The 14651-nt window shown below is 40.5% G+C and overlaps 2 protein-coding genes across 3 annotated transcripts in view; one reads left to right on the forward strand and one right to left on the reverse strand.

The window, feature by feature from the left end:
- The window catches only part of NMBR (neuromedin B receptor), a 67541-nt gene that overhangs the window by 15617 nt on the left and 37273 nt on the right, over positions 1 to 14651 (reverse strand). The window contains exon 1 of one of the 2 annotated variants that reach the window (XM_083828416.1): positions 5830 to 6253. The exons of the other annotated variant lie outside the window; for it this stretch is intronic. Within the exon in view, the coding sequence (XP_083684542.1) occupies positions 5830 to 6245 (416 nt within the window). The 5' untranslated portion in view covers positions 6246 to 6253. Of the gene's footprint in view, positions 1 to 5829; positions 6254 to 14651 lie in introns of those variants that run through there. 2 annotated transcript variants of the gene reach the window in all.
- On the forward strand, positions 8944 to 14317 carry GJE1 (gap junction protein epsilon 1; the record flags this gene model as incomplete). Its single annotated transcript, XM_083827632.1, is given in 5 exon segments — positions 8944 to 8991; positions 13236 to 13287; positions 13290 to 13372; positions 13375 to 13425; positions 13856 to 14317. Coding segments are annotated over 5 exon segments (696 nt in total).

Below are 14651 nucleotides of genomic sequence, written 5' to 3' on the forward strand. Positions count from 1 at the left end.
GCTCTGAGAAGGGGTTTGGACTAGGCAATTTCCAGGGGTTCCTTCCCACCTCACTAGTGCTGTGATTCAATACTTTTATATCATGCCATTCTCCGTTGGACCAAAATGCTTGAATTTTATGCAAGGAATTGTTTTACATGGCTGCTGCTGCTACATGAGCTTCACACTGCCTTCTTCTAATTCATATAGCCTCCCAAGACAGAAGCCACATGACCAGATGGAGTTTCTTTGTATGAAAAGCTGAGAAAAAGTCCAGTCCCAACCCCATGTCTCTCCTAAATAAAAGGTTGATAAGGATCAGAGACTGTTCTGATACATTTTGATCCCTACAAAATAAACCAGAGTTTCATGCCCAGAAAGCTTTATTTTGTGAGTCAAGTTTGCACATATAAACTAAAACGTGAGCTGAAAAAAATGTAAAAGACAAAGCTTGCCCAACCTTTCTTCAATTTATTTTGCCTTGCCTGTTATCACATAATTATAACCATACTGCTACAGCCTACAGTGAGAAAAACATCTGGACCATCAATTTTGTTTAATATATTTCAGTAAGTCATTCATTCAATATTTTAATTTCAAATGTTAGGGTTTCCAAGATTTACACTTACAGATTTCATAGTTCTACTAGCTCCACATAATTTTGTTTTCATATCTATTATATATTACAGCCAAGGTATTTTTTTCTCTCTTACACAGATAGACTCTTATTCTATTTCTGGATTTTTTTTCTTTTTTTTTCTTTCTTCTTTAATTATAAGTCATTTCCAGGATGTCATTTAATGCTACTTTCCTCGTCAAGGCTCTTTAGTCATTGAATGTTGGCTATTAGAACTCAAAAGGAAATCATGTCCACTTTTCTGCTTCACCTATTCCACTACTTGTAATAAGAAATGAGGATTTCATTATATTTCAGCTTTAATCAGCACCTGACAAAAGAAGAAACTTTAAATAAGTTCAGAAGAAAAGTAACAAGACAACAAGGTGTGCAAATTGAGCCAGACTGTTTTTTGTCATCTGCTGCAGTCAGAAGTCAGCACATCGATATTAAACTTGCACAAAATGTTTTTGAATCTCTGTACATTCTCTGTACACTTTTAAAAATGCCAATTGCAATCTTCCAAAATTAAATCAAATAAATAATCATCATCGTCATCATCAAAGAATCAAATACTTTAGCTATTCAAATTTATAGCATTTATTTTTAAGCATTTCATTCAGGCACTCTAGTTATTTAAGTGTGAATTTAAATTTTTAAAATACTTTCTTATTAAAATATAGGAAAGGTGTCATAGAACTCATAAAATAATCCTGTTACCTGGTTACTCAAGTAAACGTCTCATCAAAGGTCATATTTTTGGGGAAGAATATGAAGAAGATGCTATTTGAATTGCAGTAGGGCCAGTTGCTTCACTGTTCAGCTTCACTGTCTTCATTAGAATGCATCAGGACTGTATTTGAGTTAACACATTTAAACCCTTCATTAGAAAGAAAATTAAATCTAGAAAAAGTAGCAGAGTTAAATTTAATCCTATTTTTATAGTTCATATAAAGAATGAGGCATAAGTAACAGCCAAAGAGAGAGGGACAATTCTAAAGCTGTTGTAAGGGGCTGCCATTTATTCCTTCAAAACCTGTTCACCCTTAGCTCTGAGAGGCATTTTGGAAACACTTTTCTGGTGTTTCACTTCCTTACCCTAGAGTCTTTCCTAGGCACAACATTGCAAGATCCGTTACCCTGAGAAGAGGGTGAGGGGCCCCATGGCCCCAGTTTACATTCTGAGCTAATTTTGTGTCCCACCATGGATGTGATTTGGAAAAACACAGTGAACAAGTTCATGGCATAGATCAAGTCAGGCACAGCGCAGGTCAGGTGAGCAATGACTTCTGTCCTTTTTTCAGCAAGGAGTTGCTGGCACAACTTGTCTTCATGTATGCCATGCTGCAATCCCTCTGACTATAATTCTGTCACCTCTTATCCTTAACATCCTCATACAAGACCACACTGAGTCCTGGGACTTCTTCAACACCCATTGGCCCAGTCAAAGACTGCAGACCATGGCCCCTGGAGAAGAAGCATTGGCAAGGGTCCCATTTTCATTTCCTTAGACCACCACTCCTCTAGTAAGTGTATCCCTGGCCATCACGCACAAGATCTGTGTCTATCTTCAGGGTGTGCTGAGTGCTACTGGGGATGTTTTGCCCCTTGGTTCTCTTGTGTTGTTGGGTTTTTTTCATTATTTTTATTTATTTATTTTGTACCTCAGTCTCCTTCCTTTTTTTCATTTTTCATCCACTCTAATTATTATTTTTTCTCTTTCTGTAATCCGCCTTTGTTTTTTTGTTGGTTTTTTTTTTTTTGGTTGGTTGGTTGGTTGTGGTTTTTGTTGTTGGTGGTGCTTAAATAGGGAATTGTTAAGTTACCTAGAGGTGGTTTGGTTTCTCTGTGATAGAGAAAAATCAATAGGAGCAATGGCCATGAGAGGAAGGGGTGCTGTCCCTGTACATTTCATCTGTGTCAGTGAGAGGGGACAGCTGGCTCAGCAGTACTGCTCCTGCATCACATTCTGCAGCCCCAGGCCTCTGCCAGAGGTGTGCCCACCTCTTATGCCAACACATTGCACTGACAGTTCCACCACTGCACTGTCTCTGCTGCCACCCTCCTGTGCCCCAAAGGGTGGGACCACAGCAGGCCACTACTGCCCACCTCAGCAGACAGACATGGAGAGACAGCTTGCACAAGCCCAAGGCTGAAAAAGTGTCTCTTTGGGACCCGCAGCTAGTCTTGGAATGGAGACAAACTTGAGCACATTTGTTGTGTGCTGTTGACTGTAATCTGAAAGCATGCTTTAGGGAAGACTAGGAAGTACAGTTAAAAATTTCATATGATGTTTGTACGCCGATATAAATAAATAAATAAACAAATCTCAGTATCAGGTAATGAAGCTTAAAAACAGAAGGTGTACATATCTCAAACTAAAAGCACTAGTGATGTTGTGTTATTGACTAGAGACTTCTGCGGCAAAAAGCCATATGAAATTAAGACAGTTTAGAAAAGAGATGTACTTAATGTATGCTAATTTTTCTTCCTTACGGCTTCAGTTTTAGGTAGTGATATACCAAAGTTTAATTCTACTGTAGCTCTTACTGCTAAATGTATCACATACATGTAATTTGCTATGCCTTATTTCCTTCATAAACAGTAAGTGCTAAATTCACTCTGGAAACCAAGATATCCTTTGTTATCCTAATTCATGCAGGCAAACTATAAAGAGTTGTAAATATTTTTAAATCTGTTCCTTTGTGCAATCACTGCCTGGAGTTCTATATATTTCTGTGCTAACAGTGAGTAAAAAGTAGGAAATGACCATATATAAAAACATGCTTGGAGCATTAACTGTGAAAGAAGCCACTGTGAAGACATTATAGTCTGCCAGACCAAACTTGTACCAGATTATAACAGAGCCTTTTTAGCCATATCACTGCTACCAAATTGCTAAAATCCTGTTTTGCCTATCTGGAGACAATATTGTCCCCACCAGGCCTTGCCTCCTTATCAGCTCTTAGCTGCAGAATGCTTCCACCACTTCCCATGTGCTGACATAATTGCCCATACATAATTTCTCCATAACTGAATCTCATAGAGATGATGCAGCTTAGGATCTGGCCACAAATTATCATAACAAAAACCCCCCCACACCAGTGCCTCCTCTTCGAAGACAAGTTTCTGTTGTACAAAAAGTAGAACTGAGTCCAATTCAAATTCCATTAAGAGTCAATCCAGCTTCACTGAGAGATGACTTGGGCCCCAGGATAAAAGACACCAGTTTATGAAGTCAGTGGCTTCTCTTCCTCAGTGAAAAATAAGTGTTTTTTTTTGTTTTGTTTTGTTGTTTTGTTTTGCTTTCTCAAAAACTGAAAATGTAACTACAGAGGTTAAAGAAACAGTTGCCAAATTCTTTATATAACCATTTCTGATACTTGCATATAATGTGCACTTCAAATTGCTGGAGGAATGCATTTATTATGAGCTTATATGGTCACATCACACCATCTGTAACTGTTTGGTAGGATGTATAATTCTAAAAGCATTCAGTGCAAACAGATTCAGCATTATGACTTCTTGAATTTATTCTGAAGTTAAAAGAAGAATATAAAAGTATATGAGAAAAAAAATGTTCCAAAGCTATAACAAGTAAATGAATGAATCCTTAACATTAAACCACCAACATTTCTTCTCATTATATTTCACTAGAGATATATCTTCTGCAAATAAATTCTTTCCATTTCAAGTAATATGCCACATTTGTTCTTTTTAAACAGTGAAAATAGAGCAGAAAGGAAAATGAAAGGTCCGCTTATCTCTCTGAGGATAATTTTTGACATATTCCTTAACTGAGCTGATCAGGGAGTTACAGGTGTTTACCTTAAAGTATGTTTTGCATGCTCCTGTTCAAGAACACAATCCATTTTCATATATTATAAAGCCTTTATACAAAAGTATTTCAGGTCCTGATTCAAATACCAGTGAAATTGATGGCCACTGAAGAGCATTGTTAAGTGGAATCAAATGATTTACTGAACTGTCTGGGAAAGATAAATAAATTACAGTTATACTTTATGGAGAAAGGAAGAGGAAGAGAAGAGGAAGAGAAGAGGAAGAGAAGAGGAAGAGAAGAGGAAGAGAAGAGGAAGAGAAGAGGAAGAGAAGAGGAAGAGAAGAGGAAGAGAAGAGGAAGAGAAGAGGAAGAGAAGAGGAAGAGAAGAGGAAGAGAAGAGGAAAAGTTTTGAGGAAACTATACTGTAAGTTAGAAGATATGTCACTTCATGCACTAATATAACACATTTGTTTGGCTTAAAATGCAACAAAAAATGGGGTACCTCCTATGAATAATGATTTTAACATTTTCATTTCTGTCTGAATAAAAGTGTTTAGATAAGAGGGGTAAGATAATTTAATTTAGTTTAAGGTTGCCAATTACATTGCCAGATTTGGTATTTCAGAGCGTGAAGCACAGTCCAACAGCTACCAAGTTTTTATAAATAACTTTAAAATCTGTTTAAATTAATTGGGAGGAAAAGTTCTGGGTCCAGGTCTTTGTTTCTTCCTAATTTGACAATTACTAGAGATGGATTTTTTCCTTTTTGGTTTTGTTGCCCTCCATCCCCTTTTCTTAAGTTCCAAAGAAGACAAAATGGATAGTCTGAATTAAAAGTTTAAAGCTGACTAGTCCAATAGAACAGTTTGGTGCCTCCAAGTTCCCAGAGGCTGAACAATTTCTGGCGGTCACCTCAGGTAACCTGGTGTTTTCTTAAGGCACAAGCACACAAAAACACACACACATGCTCTCACACACACTTTCTCAGCAGAAAGAAATAAATCTATTAAAAATCCTCCTGTGCTTGATTTGGTTTAAGCTGCTTTCTGACTGTTGACATATCACTGTGGCTTGGCATGAATCATATTTAGAACCTAGACCCTTCCTTTAATGAGCAAAATTCTAATACGCAGGCTGTATTTCAATACACAGGTTCTGGGATGGCTCTGGGTTATCCCAGAGATGCAGACAATAGGAACCCCAGTCCGGCTTCCAGCATCCTGGAAGTTGGAGCCACAGGCACACCCATCTCCAGAAACCCTTTAACTTCAGTTAGTAGCAGACATGCCATCAGTCAGTGAGGGAAGGAGACCTATAGGTGACTCACAAGTTGGACTGAGGGGATTGAAAACCAGGGATAGCTCATCAGAGGGGATCCTTACCTTTCGTGCCAGCACTGGCTAGCTTTAGCCCAAGCCACAGAGGACTGGGAAGGGCAGCCCAGCTTTCATACCTGTCAGCACTGAGGGCCGTGAGCGTGAAGACAGAGACACCAACAGAGGTGAGCTGGATGGCAGGGATGATCTTGCAGCCCACCTCCCCAAAGAGCCACTCCTCGGAGAAGTAGCGGGAGGCATCCACTGGCACACAGGTCACCAGCAGCAGCAGGTCACCAGCAGCGAGGCTGGAGATGAAGATGTTGGGCACGCTCCTCATGGCACTGTTGGAGATGAAGATCTTCATAAGGGTGACATTTCCCAGCAAGCCCACAGTAATGATGAGCAGGTAAAGTGAAGGGATCACACAGCGGATGGTGAACATGGCCGTGCCCTGCCCCGGGGGCAGCAGGACTGCGTCTGGCACCAGCTGGGCACTCCCATTCCCCTCGAGGGACATAGCCGCGAGCTCGGACAGCAGCTCTGCCTCCATCCTTCACCTCCCGGCAGAGCGGAGGTCTCCCGTGTAAAGTGCAGTGGGAGTCACTGAAAATCTTCACCTCTCTGCAAGTCAACCAACTTTATCCCCTTTCCCCTCTGCCTTTCTTCTTCTCCTTTTTTCTCTCTCAGGGTTTGTCCGCTCAGAAATGCGAAGGGCACACCATTTGCCAGCAGAGTAGGGAGGGAAAGAAAGGAAAAGGGAAAAAAAAAAAGAGAGAGAGAGAGAGAGAGAGAGAAAGAAAAAAAGAAAATGGGAAAAAGTGAAAAAAAAAAAATAGAAAGAAAAGAGAACTATTCCGCTCCCTTTCAGCTCTGTGGACAAGCCCTTCTCCGGGAGGGCAGGAGGGCGAGATATTGAGCCTGGGGTTCAGCAGGAGCCATCAGGACGGCAGGCTGCCCTCGCCCCCCCGGCCCCCCCGGCGGATGCGCGGTGCTGCCGCCCCCCGGGGCCGCGGGTCGGGGCCGCACCGCGGCGGAGCCTCCGGAGCTGTCCAGCGGCGCCGGTGCTGCTGTCCCCGCGGCGGCGGCGGGCGGCTGGCGGCTGGCTCCCGAGCCGGGGGCGAGGCGCAGAGCAAGCCCCGCTCCCTACTCCGCGGCCCCGATTTATACCTGGTGCTGGGAGGAGCCTCCCCGCCCTCCCGCCAGCGCTCGTGACCTCGCCCCAGCCCCGAGACGCCGAGGAGGGCCCTGCGCGGAGGGGAGCCGCGGGGGTCCCCGTCCCCGAGCGATGGGGACGTCCCCGGAGGGGCCGAAGGGGACGGTGCTGCCCGCCGCTGCCATCCCGGGGAGGCGCCGCCTGGGAAAGCCGGAGAGCTGGGCTCCGCGTCGGGTGGGAGGTGGGCTCTCCTTCGGGAAACCCGTCTTCCAAGCACGGATCTTCCCAGTTCACGCAGCTGAAACAGCAGCGCTTTGAAACGCAGGGTACCGGGGAGCAAGGGCATGGAGATGAAGGGGATTTCTTCCTCTCACCCATATGTGGGTTCTGAATAGCTCCTACTGAAAGACATTAGCTGCCTTTAAAGTTTTGGGGTTTACTCTCCAAAGTTGCAACTCGTATTAGTCTCAGATAGGGAAATGGGGAAAGCTGATGAGTTAATCATTACTTTTTATTCAAATTGTATATCTGAATGGAGAATAATGTTTTCTTCTATGAAGTGTCTCTTGCTTTTCATCCTTGCTTTTCAATATTTTATTTCCTAGTGCATGCACATGTATTGGCTTTCCAAACAGTTTCATCTATTTCCAGCAGAAGCCGTGAATTTAGGTAGCAGTTCAACTATGCTGCAAGACAAACAGTTCTACTGGACTCAAGTTTTCAAGATAAAGAGTTAACACAGAGGAATAACAGCATTTGCTAGTAACATTCTCCATGGACTGATTGTTGCCCTTCCTCTTCTCAGAAAGGAGGATGTATAAGTTTGCAGTGACCTTGCTTGCTCATATTATTAAAATAGTTCTCTTGAAGCCCTAGGGGTTTATGACAGGTATATGGAAAAAGAAAATGAATGCATGGATGACTTGCTGAAGTGGGAGAATGAGTTTGAGCACTGAAATACGAGAAGTGGTGTACCATATATGTGCAGTTATACATGGCCTGCCTATGATTTATCTTCTGGAAACAGTCAGTGCTAGTGTTCGGAAATAATCAGGCTAGAAACTTCACGTTTACTAGGCAGGTAATAGGAATTGTCATGGAGCTCCCTTATAAGTGATTCCTGGCACTGACAGTGCTTTCCTCCACACTGTGTTAAATTCATCTACACTCCCTTTGAGGCAGCCTTACAGTTTGCTTGGAAATTATCACAATTGCTAGCCTGCTCTACTTTGCTGAGTGCACACAGACTTTGCTAGGAACATCGATATGCATGCTCCTGCAAGTAATCTGAACCATTCTTTTTGATTTCCATTGGTTGGATCCAATATTTGTCTTTAACCCTGTAAGCCCAGAATATGAGCTGTGGTCCTTCCACTTATTTATTTGAAAATGGGCTTATATGTGAACAATCAATATAACTCCCATATCACATAGTTTAAAATCAACGTGTATCCGATATCAATTTACCAAAACACCAGAAGGTGAGTCTTTTTACATGAATATCAACAGAAGAACAATTTAAAGCTTCTGTTGGCATAAGCTACACTTACAGCTTGCATGGAGAAAGCTGAGACCCCTTGGGTTTTGTTGCACTGAAACTACACTCCCACTGCTGCCCTCCAGGAGAATTTCTTCTACCCAAGTAAGTTATACCCATCATCTAGACTGAAATATGGAATTCCTTAGAATTAGGTAGAATTAGGGACATTTTCAGCAGGAATATACCTTCCTGATTTTCACCAGCACTTGATTTTATCTACTCTGTGTTTTCAGAACTCTAAACAGCAAGGAAATAACCTTTGGAGACTATGAGTGTCTCCAGCTCAAAGGAAACAGAAAGTTAGATTATGTTTCTAATGTCATTCAGCGGATGTCTGTGTAAAGGCAAGAGAATATACTCAAACAGCATGAATATAATTTCCTGCAGAAGCGAAAAGGAGAGGGAAAAGCTCCACAGACCCTGACATAAAACAGCCGGAATTTAGATCCTCACAGGCAAACTGTTCATCATTCTCTTTTTAAACAAAAAAAAATCTATCCATCTCTTTGGATTTTATTTCACATTATAGTCTAGAGACAACTTCATCTTGCAGCTATGACACAAAATTTAGCACAAGAGCAAAGGAGAGAACGAGCAGTGCAGGTGTGTCTCCTTAGTGGGAAAGAATCTGCGCACAAACTGAAATCAGGCGGCACAGAGGGAGCATATCTGGGAGTGCAATATCACAGGGCAGGGACTGTGACAACTGGGAAACGTGGGAGGCAAATCTGCCTCATCAGTAATTCCCAAATGTAGGGATGCCAAATCAGTCTGTGTAGGAATGAAGAACTCCACGCATCTCACAAACGCCCTCTACTGAGACGTGCTAACAGCAGGGAAAAGGGTTCCCTTCCCATGTATTCGGGCAGTTTGAGGCACTTGATACTCCAAGGGCTAATTGAGGATTTGCACATCACAACAAACTTTGCATATTCCCACAAAGATCCAACTATATCTGTCACTAAAGCTACCTACAGTAAGTAGCCTGTAATTAAGTATGCAGGCTTGCAAACTGAATGAGAGAACTGTGTAGCTGCATTTAAATACAGCCTTGAAAGTGGTCATGTTTAAAGCCTGATCATCAGTCACATGAAGAAGAAAAAAGACAACAAACAAGCCACAACTATTATTTGACTTTAAAACACTGAGCATTAAGGACCAAACCTTCGGGAAAAGTTTCTAGTATCACACATTAGACCAACAGTTGGGAAAAGTGCATTGTAGTGCAGAGTAAATTCTCCCAGACAGCTGGATATATAATAACCTTAAGTAAGTCATGTCTTCTTTCTTGTTACTTGAGTATAGCCTTTCTTTATTTGGGCTTGTTTTGGCAGAGACTTCCATTACCTTCCAGCTTCTTGAGTCAGAGGATCTATTTAAAGAGTAAGAGGACAGGATTTAAAGGGTAGAAATAGATCACTTCCCCTCTCCCCAGGTTCCAAAACAGATAACAGGCTTTGCCACTGCTGCTGTGTGGGTAGCAGGAACTCAAGCAGCTCAAGCAGTAACTGGGAGCAGTAACTGGACCTTGAGAGAGGAGAGGATGGAGGCAAAGTTCTCCCTGGATATGAAACACTTTGTGCTGTGTCTCTACCTTGAAGAAAGACAATGTTCAGCTTCTAAGGCTACATATCTAAGGATAGATCCCAAACTCTAAGGTTAGACATCAAACCCCTACAATTCTTTTACTAGTAGAACAGCACTGAAAGTTAATCATCTCATAGGCAATGCCAAAGGTTTCCCTGGGAGAAATGGATGTGGGAAGAACTACTCTAAAAAGAATTGTTGTGGTTTTGTGTAGAGAATGTCACAAACAGCGTGAGCTAGCAAACTGTGTATGTTCAAAAGTGAAATGCCAAATACAACTATGGCTGCCCAGGGACAAGCTCTAAACAGCAGCTAATTAATGGAAATGATGTCAGATATGTGCCATGCAGCCCTTTCTTCTCCTGAGACTCCAGATAATGGAAGAAGTAGCTACACTTTGTGGTCAGAGCCAAGCTGTGTCTGCCTGTGTACAGGCCTGGGAAAGCTGCAACAAACACCAATATGAAATCCCCTCTTTGTTAAGGCTGGATTACTGGACATGAGGACTGTAAAAAACAAAACTAGAGAGTGATTCTTTGTGCCTATTCCTTAACTTTTTAAAATATGCTTTTTCAATTGCAGATTTTGTATGTAAAAAAAGCTGTGATGAAGAAACTTAACATATGACATGCACCTCCCCAGACTAGGTGCCGTGGCTGAGGCCATACCCTTCTGTAATAAACCCAGGCTCTCTTTTGTGCATCCTTCTTAGCTCTCAGCCTTTGCACCCTGACACATCCTGTAAGAAGCATGTGGTCCTGCCTACTGCTCTTCATGCTAAACATAAAACAGTTGGGAGGAAGTGAGGAAGCCACCGATACCATGAGCCTCCTGCCCTAGCTGAAAGTGAGCCAGCCTCCATCTCAGGTCACAATTGCAGTGGAGGCACCAATCTGTACCTAGCAGAGGCCTCCACTGGCCCTAAGCTTTGATGCATAGGGAACTCTGCAAACCAAAACTGACAGAAGAGGCTACTTTACAAGATTTAGCCATGAGAGTTCTCTTTTGGCAGACAAAATCTTATCTTACTGACACCAGTTTATTTTCAACAAGTCTTCTTTCATTGTAATTATTATTTAATAATGATAATATGTGCCATTACATTTAAACACACTAATAAAGCAATGAACTGGGTGCTTACTGTTAAAGTATTACTTCGTCCCTATCAAGCTCTAAGCAAAAGTGCATCTTTATGTGTGCTTTTTTTTTTTAATTGTTTAACTGTGATTGTTCAGTAGAACTTAAACTCATTAAAAGGTTAAAGAGCACATTGCTGAGTTGCAACCTCGAACTACAAGACAGGGTAAAGACACACTTAGAAACAAGGATACCAACATCTTCTGTCTTATTTGTGTGAAATAGACAACCAACAGGCAGCCTCTCCTGCAAATTCAAGACAACAACAACAACAAAAGATTTTCTGTCAAGAAAGTCCCAAATAACTGTTTGAGTTGCCTTGGCAGATAGTATTCAGAAGGCACAATGCCAGCTTACTCTACTCCCATCTCAAGTCATCCTCTTAATGCAGTGTTATGAAACACATTATTGAACACACAAGACAAAGGAAAAATCACTGCTTTCCGTTCCTCCTAGTGGGAAGATAATGGGCTTCCTGTACTTTAGCTCATAGGACACATGTTTGAACCACTTCTAAGAATCTGACAGATTTATTATGGACCCATTCATCACGGTCGGTGGGGTTCAAGCACAGACACCCGTGGGGTTTGTATCAGGCTTATTTGACAGCCTCTCCAAAATTCATTTTTAATTTCAATTCAGCTGTAGTCATTATGTGCTACCAGAACTAGAGCAGAGCATTGCCAGCTAACTCTTAGCATCTTTATAACAAGACAGATATCCAAGTTTCCATATTGTTACTGCAGTCATACAAAGAATGATTTGATTGTCTTAGATTAGGTGACTCAGTCAGGTAAGTAGTTATTTTACCTCCAACTAACAACAAAAAGCTATAGAGTAGCATTTGTATAGTGCAGTTTTTTTCCCAGAAAGTGTCCTTAAATATTGCTTCTATCTATAATGAAATCAAAATCTTCCTGACCAAATGTAGTGTTTACTGTAGATTCATGTTCATGGATTAACGTGAAAATAATGGCTACTATATATAAAGCATAATAAAAAGCATTGCAAGATCTATCTCAGCTTAGAAACTAGTAGATTTCTCCATTACTGCTTTTTTAAACATTGCTTAAAGAGGCCATAAAAAATACCACTACATATATTTTTAAAGTACATTCAACCATAGGTTTTCAATGGCAACTGACATTTTAAAATAATTAAATGATTAAAATATTACTGATATTCAAAATCTGTCCAGCATGCTGAGCTAATTTAGTGATTTTATAGTATTGCAGGAACAATTAAAATTGCTTTGGATGCTAATTAAGCTCCACATGTATTATGAGCAGAAGAAAAAGAACACACAGTAATTGTAATTACTGCATTTTTTTTAAATGTAAAGGTTCATCACATACCCTGAGAAGCACAATATTTTATTGCTGATCACATACCACTGTGAGATATTTTTGTTTGTAGTTGATTCAATAGGCACAAGCATTAGCATTTTCTATATGCAGCAGAGCAGCAGAGCACTTTTAAAAAATTTAGAAACCCAGTCTCGCTACTAACACAACACCTTTTACAGTCCTCCAAGAGATAAATAGACATTAATTAACTGCTTGACAAGGGAGATGTAGTAAATAACACAGTTACAGAAGCATTTTTCACCATCTTCATAACTGAGCACTCACCTAATCTTGGACCAACAACTTCCAAGTTTGGCTACATCCCTCTTTGTTATGGGACTTTAAATATAAAATATTTTTAACTTAATAACCCCAGATGCTGCAAACTGAACCTGTCAGCTTCCCAGCTAGGGTAGGAAAGTGGTGGTGCCGGGGGACTCCTACAGCTGAGAGATGATCACTGGTACCTGGCGAGCAGGGCTGTGGGTTCCCCCCAGCCAGGGGAGAAAGACTTGAGTGAGCCGGATAGTGAAACTGACAGATTAGTTGATAAAGGTTAGATAAATGAGTGCTTATGGAAAACACGTAGCAACAATAACTTGTTCTAAGCCATTATTTTGTTAGAGAGCTACTACTGTCTTCACAGGCAAACTCTTTCCTTTTAAAACAGGGAGGATAAAATAAATATTTTGGATAGTGATAAAGAGCAAGTAGGCCTCCAACAATAATTATTTTGCTCATTTTTGTTTTCATGTTGAATAACTCTGTGATGTGCAGCTCAGGCCGCCAAGGGTAATTGGCGAGTTCCACACCCTTTGCTTTGGCTCAGTCCTATGTTTTTCCTTGGTGTTTTGGGCTTTGCTGTTTATGGAAATGAGGCCTTGCATTTCAGCTGTGACCTAGATGAAGGTAACCCAGGGAGGTTAATCTTTTCTGTTACAACCAGTTCAGCCCTATAATTCCTCAGGTAATTCTCTCTCTCTCTCTTTTTTCTTTTTCTTTCTTATTTTTTATTTTTTTTTTAATTGTAGAGATCCAATATTAAGGCAATAAACTCCTAAAAATTAAACATAATTTTCCCATGTAAGAAGCAGTAACTGATTGGTCTAATTATCACTTAGCTTTTTCATGGATACTTTCCTTTCAATGACCTTTCATTTGTGACTAAATATGGAGTTGTATTTTCTATCCTTCATAAAAACAATCCAGACCTTTCAGAAAGCAAGTGAGCTTTTCTAGTTGAAACATAATAGTGATTTCTACCTTTACTGTGTCACCTATGTTCTTATACATTTGATTTTTTTAAAAACAGGCTTGCAGATTATTCCAGTATGTGCCAACTTTAGCTGTCCCAATGCAGTTTTAAATGACCTAACAATGTTTCTGCTACAGATTAGGTATTCTGGGCATTACAGCTGGTGATTGTAATGGTACCCAGAGCATTTTTTCACCTTTATGCCACATGTAAGAGCATCAAACAGGAAGACATCCTCCAGAAGATGTCCCACACTATCTTTTATATCTTCTCTGTTTTGTTAAGGATTATTCTTGAAGTTGTGGCTTTTAGGCTTCAGATTCAACTTTTTGGTTTTGAAGTGAATGCAATATACATGTGTAATGTGGCAGCACTTGATAAAATATTTAACATTACCTCATGCATGGTGCCAGAGGGCATTGAAAATACAATTTTCCTTCCTGCCATGTACACATTCACTGTGATTACAATGGTCTTGTGTGTTGCTGAATTTTTTGAGATCACATTTAGAAGGCTATGTTTCATAAAAAGTCAGGGATGTCAATCACTTTTAGTCATTTATTACCCTGTCCACCTGCATATTTATAAAGATCTAAAGCTATAACAAAAAAAATAAATATCTCCTATCCTCTATGCAGCATTGCAGAAGAGAATCACACTCATGATTACTGCTGAAGAGAAGTCATCTAACACTTAATCCCCATCTAAAAAATACCTCATTATGTGAATAATTTTTGTTTCTATGTATAGGACAAAGGTAATATGATTCACACAAGTAACATGTTTATGATCTGCTGCCTACAGTAATTTGTCTTCCAGAGGAATGCCTTTGTGATGAGGAGGTTATTTATATACATATTTTTACTGACAGCTTCGTAGAATATGGTACTTTTCTTAACATATGCAATTGAATTTGTTTGTTACTGGTTAATAAGGTT

Source organism: Anser anser, assembly GCF_964211835.1.
Source record: "Anser anser genome assembly, chromosome: 3".
Lineage (NCBI taxonomy): Eukaryota > Metazoa > Chordata > Aves > Anseriformes > Anatidae > Anser > Anser anser.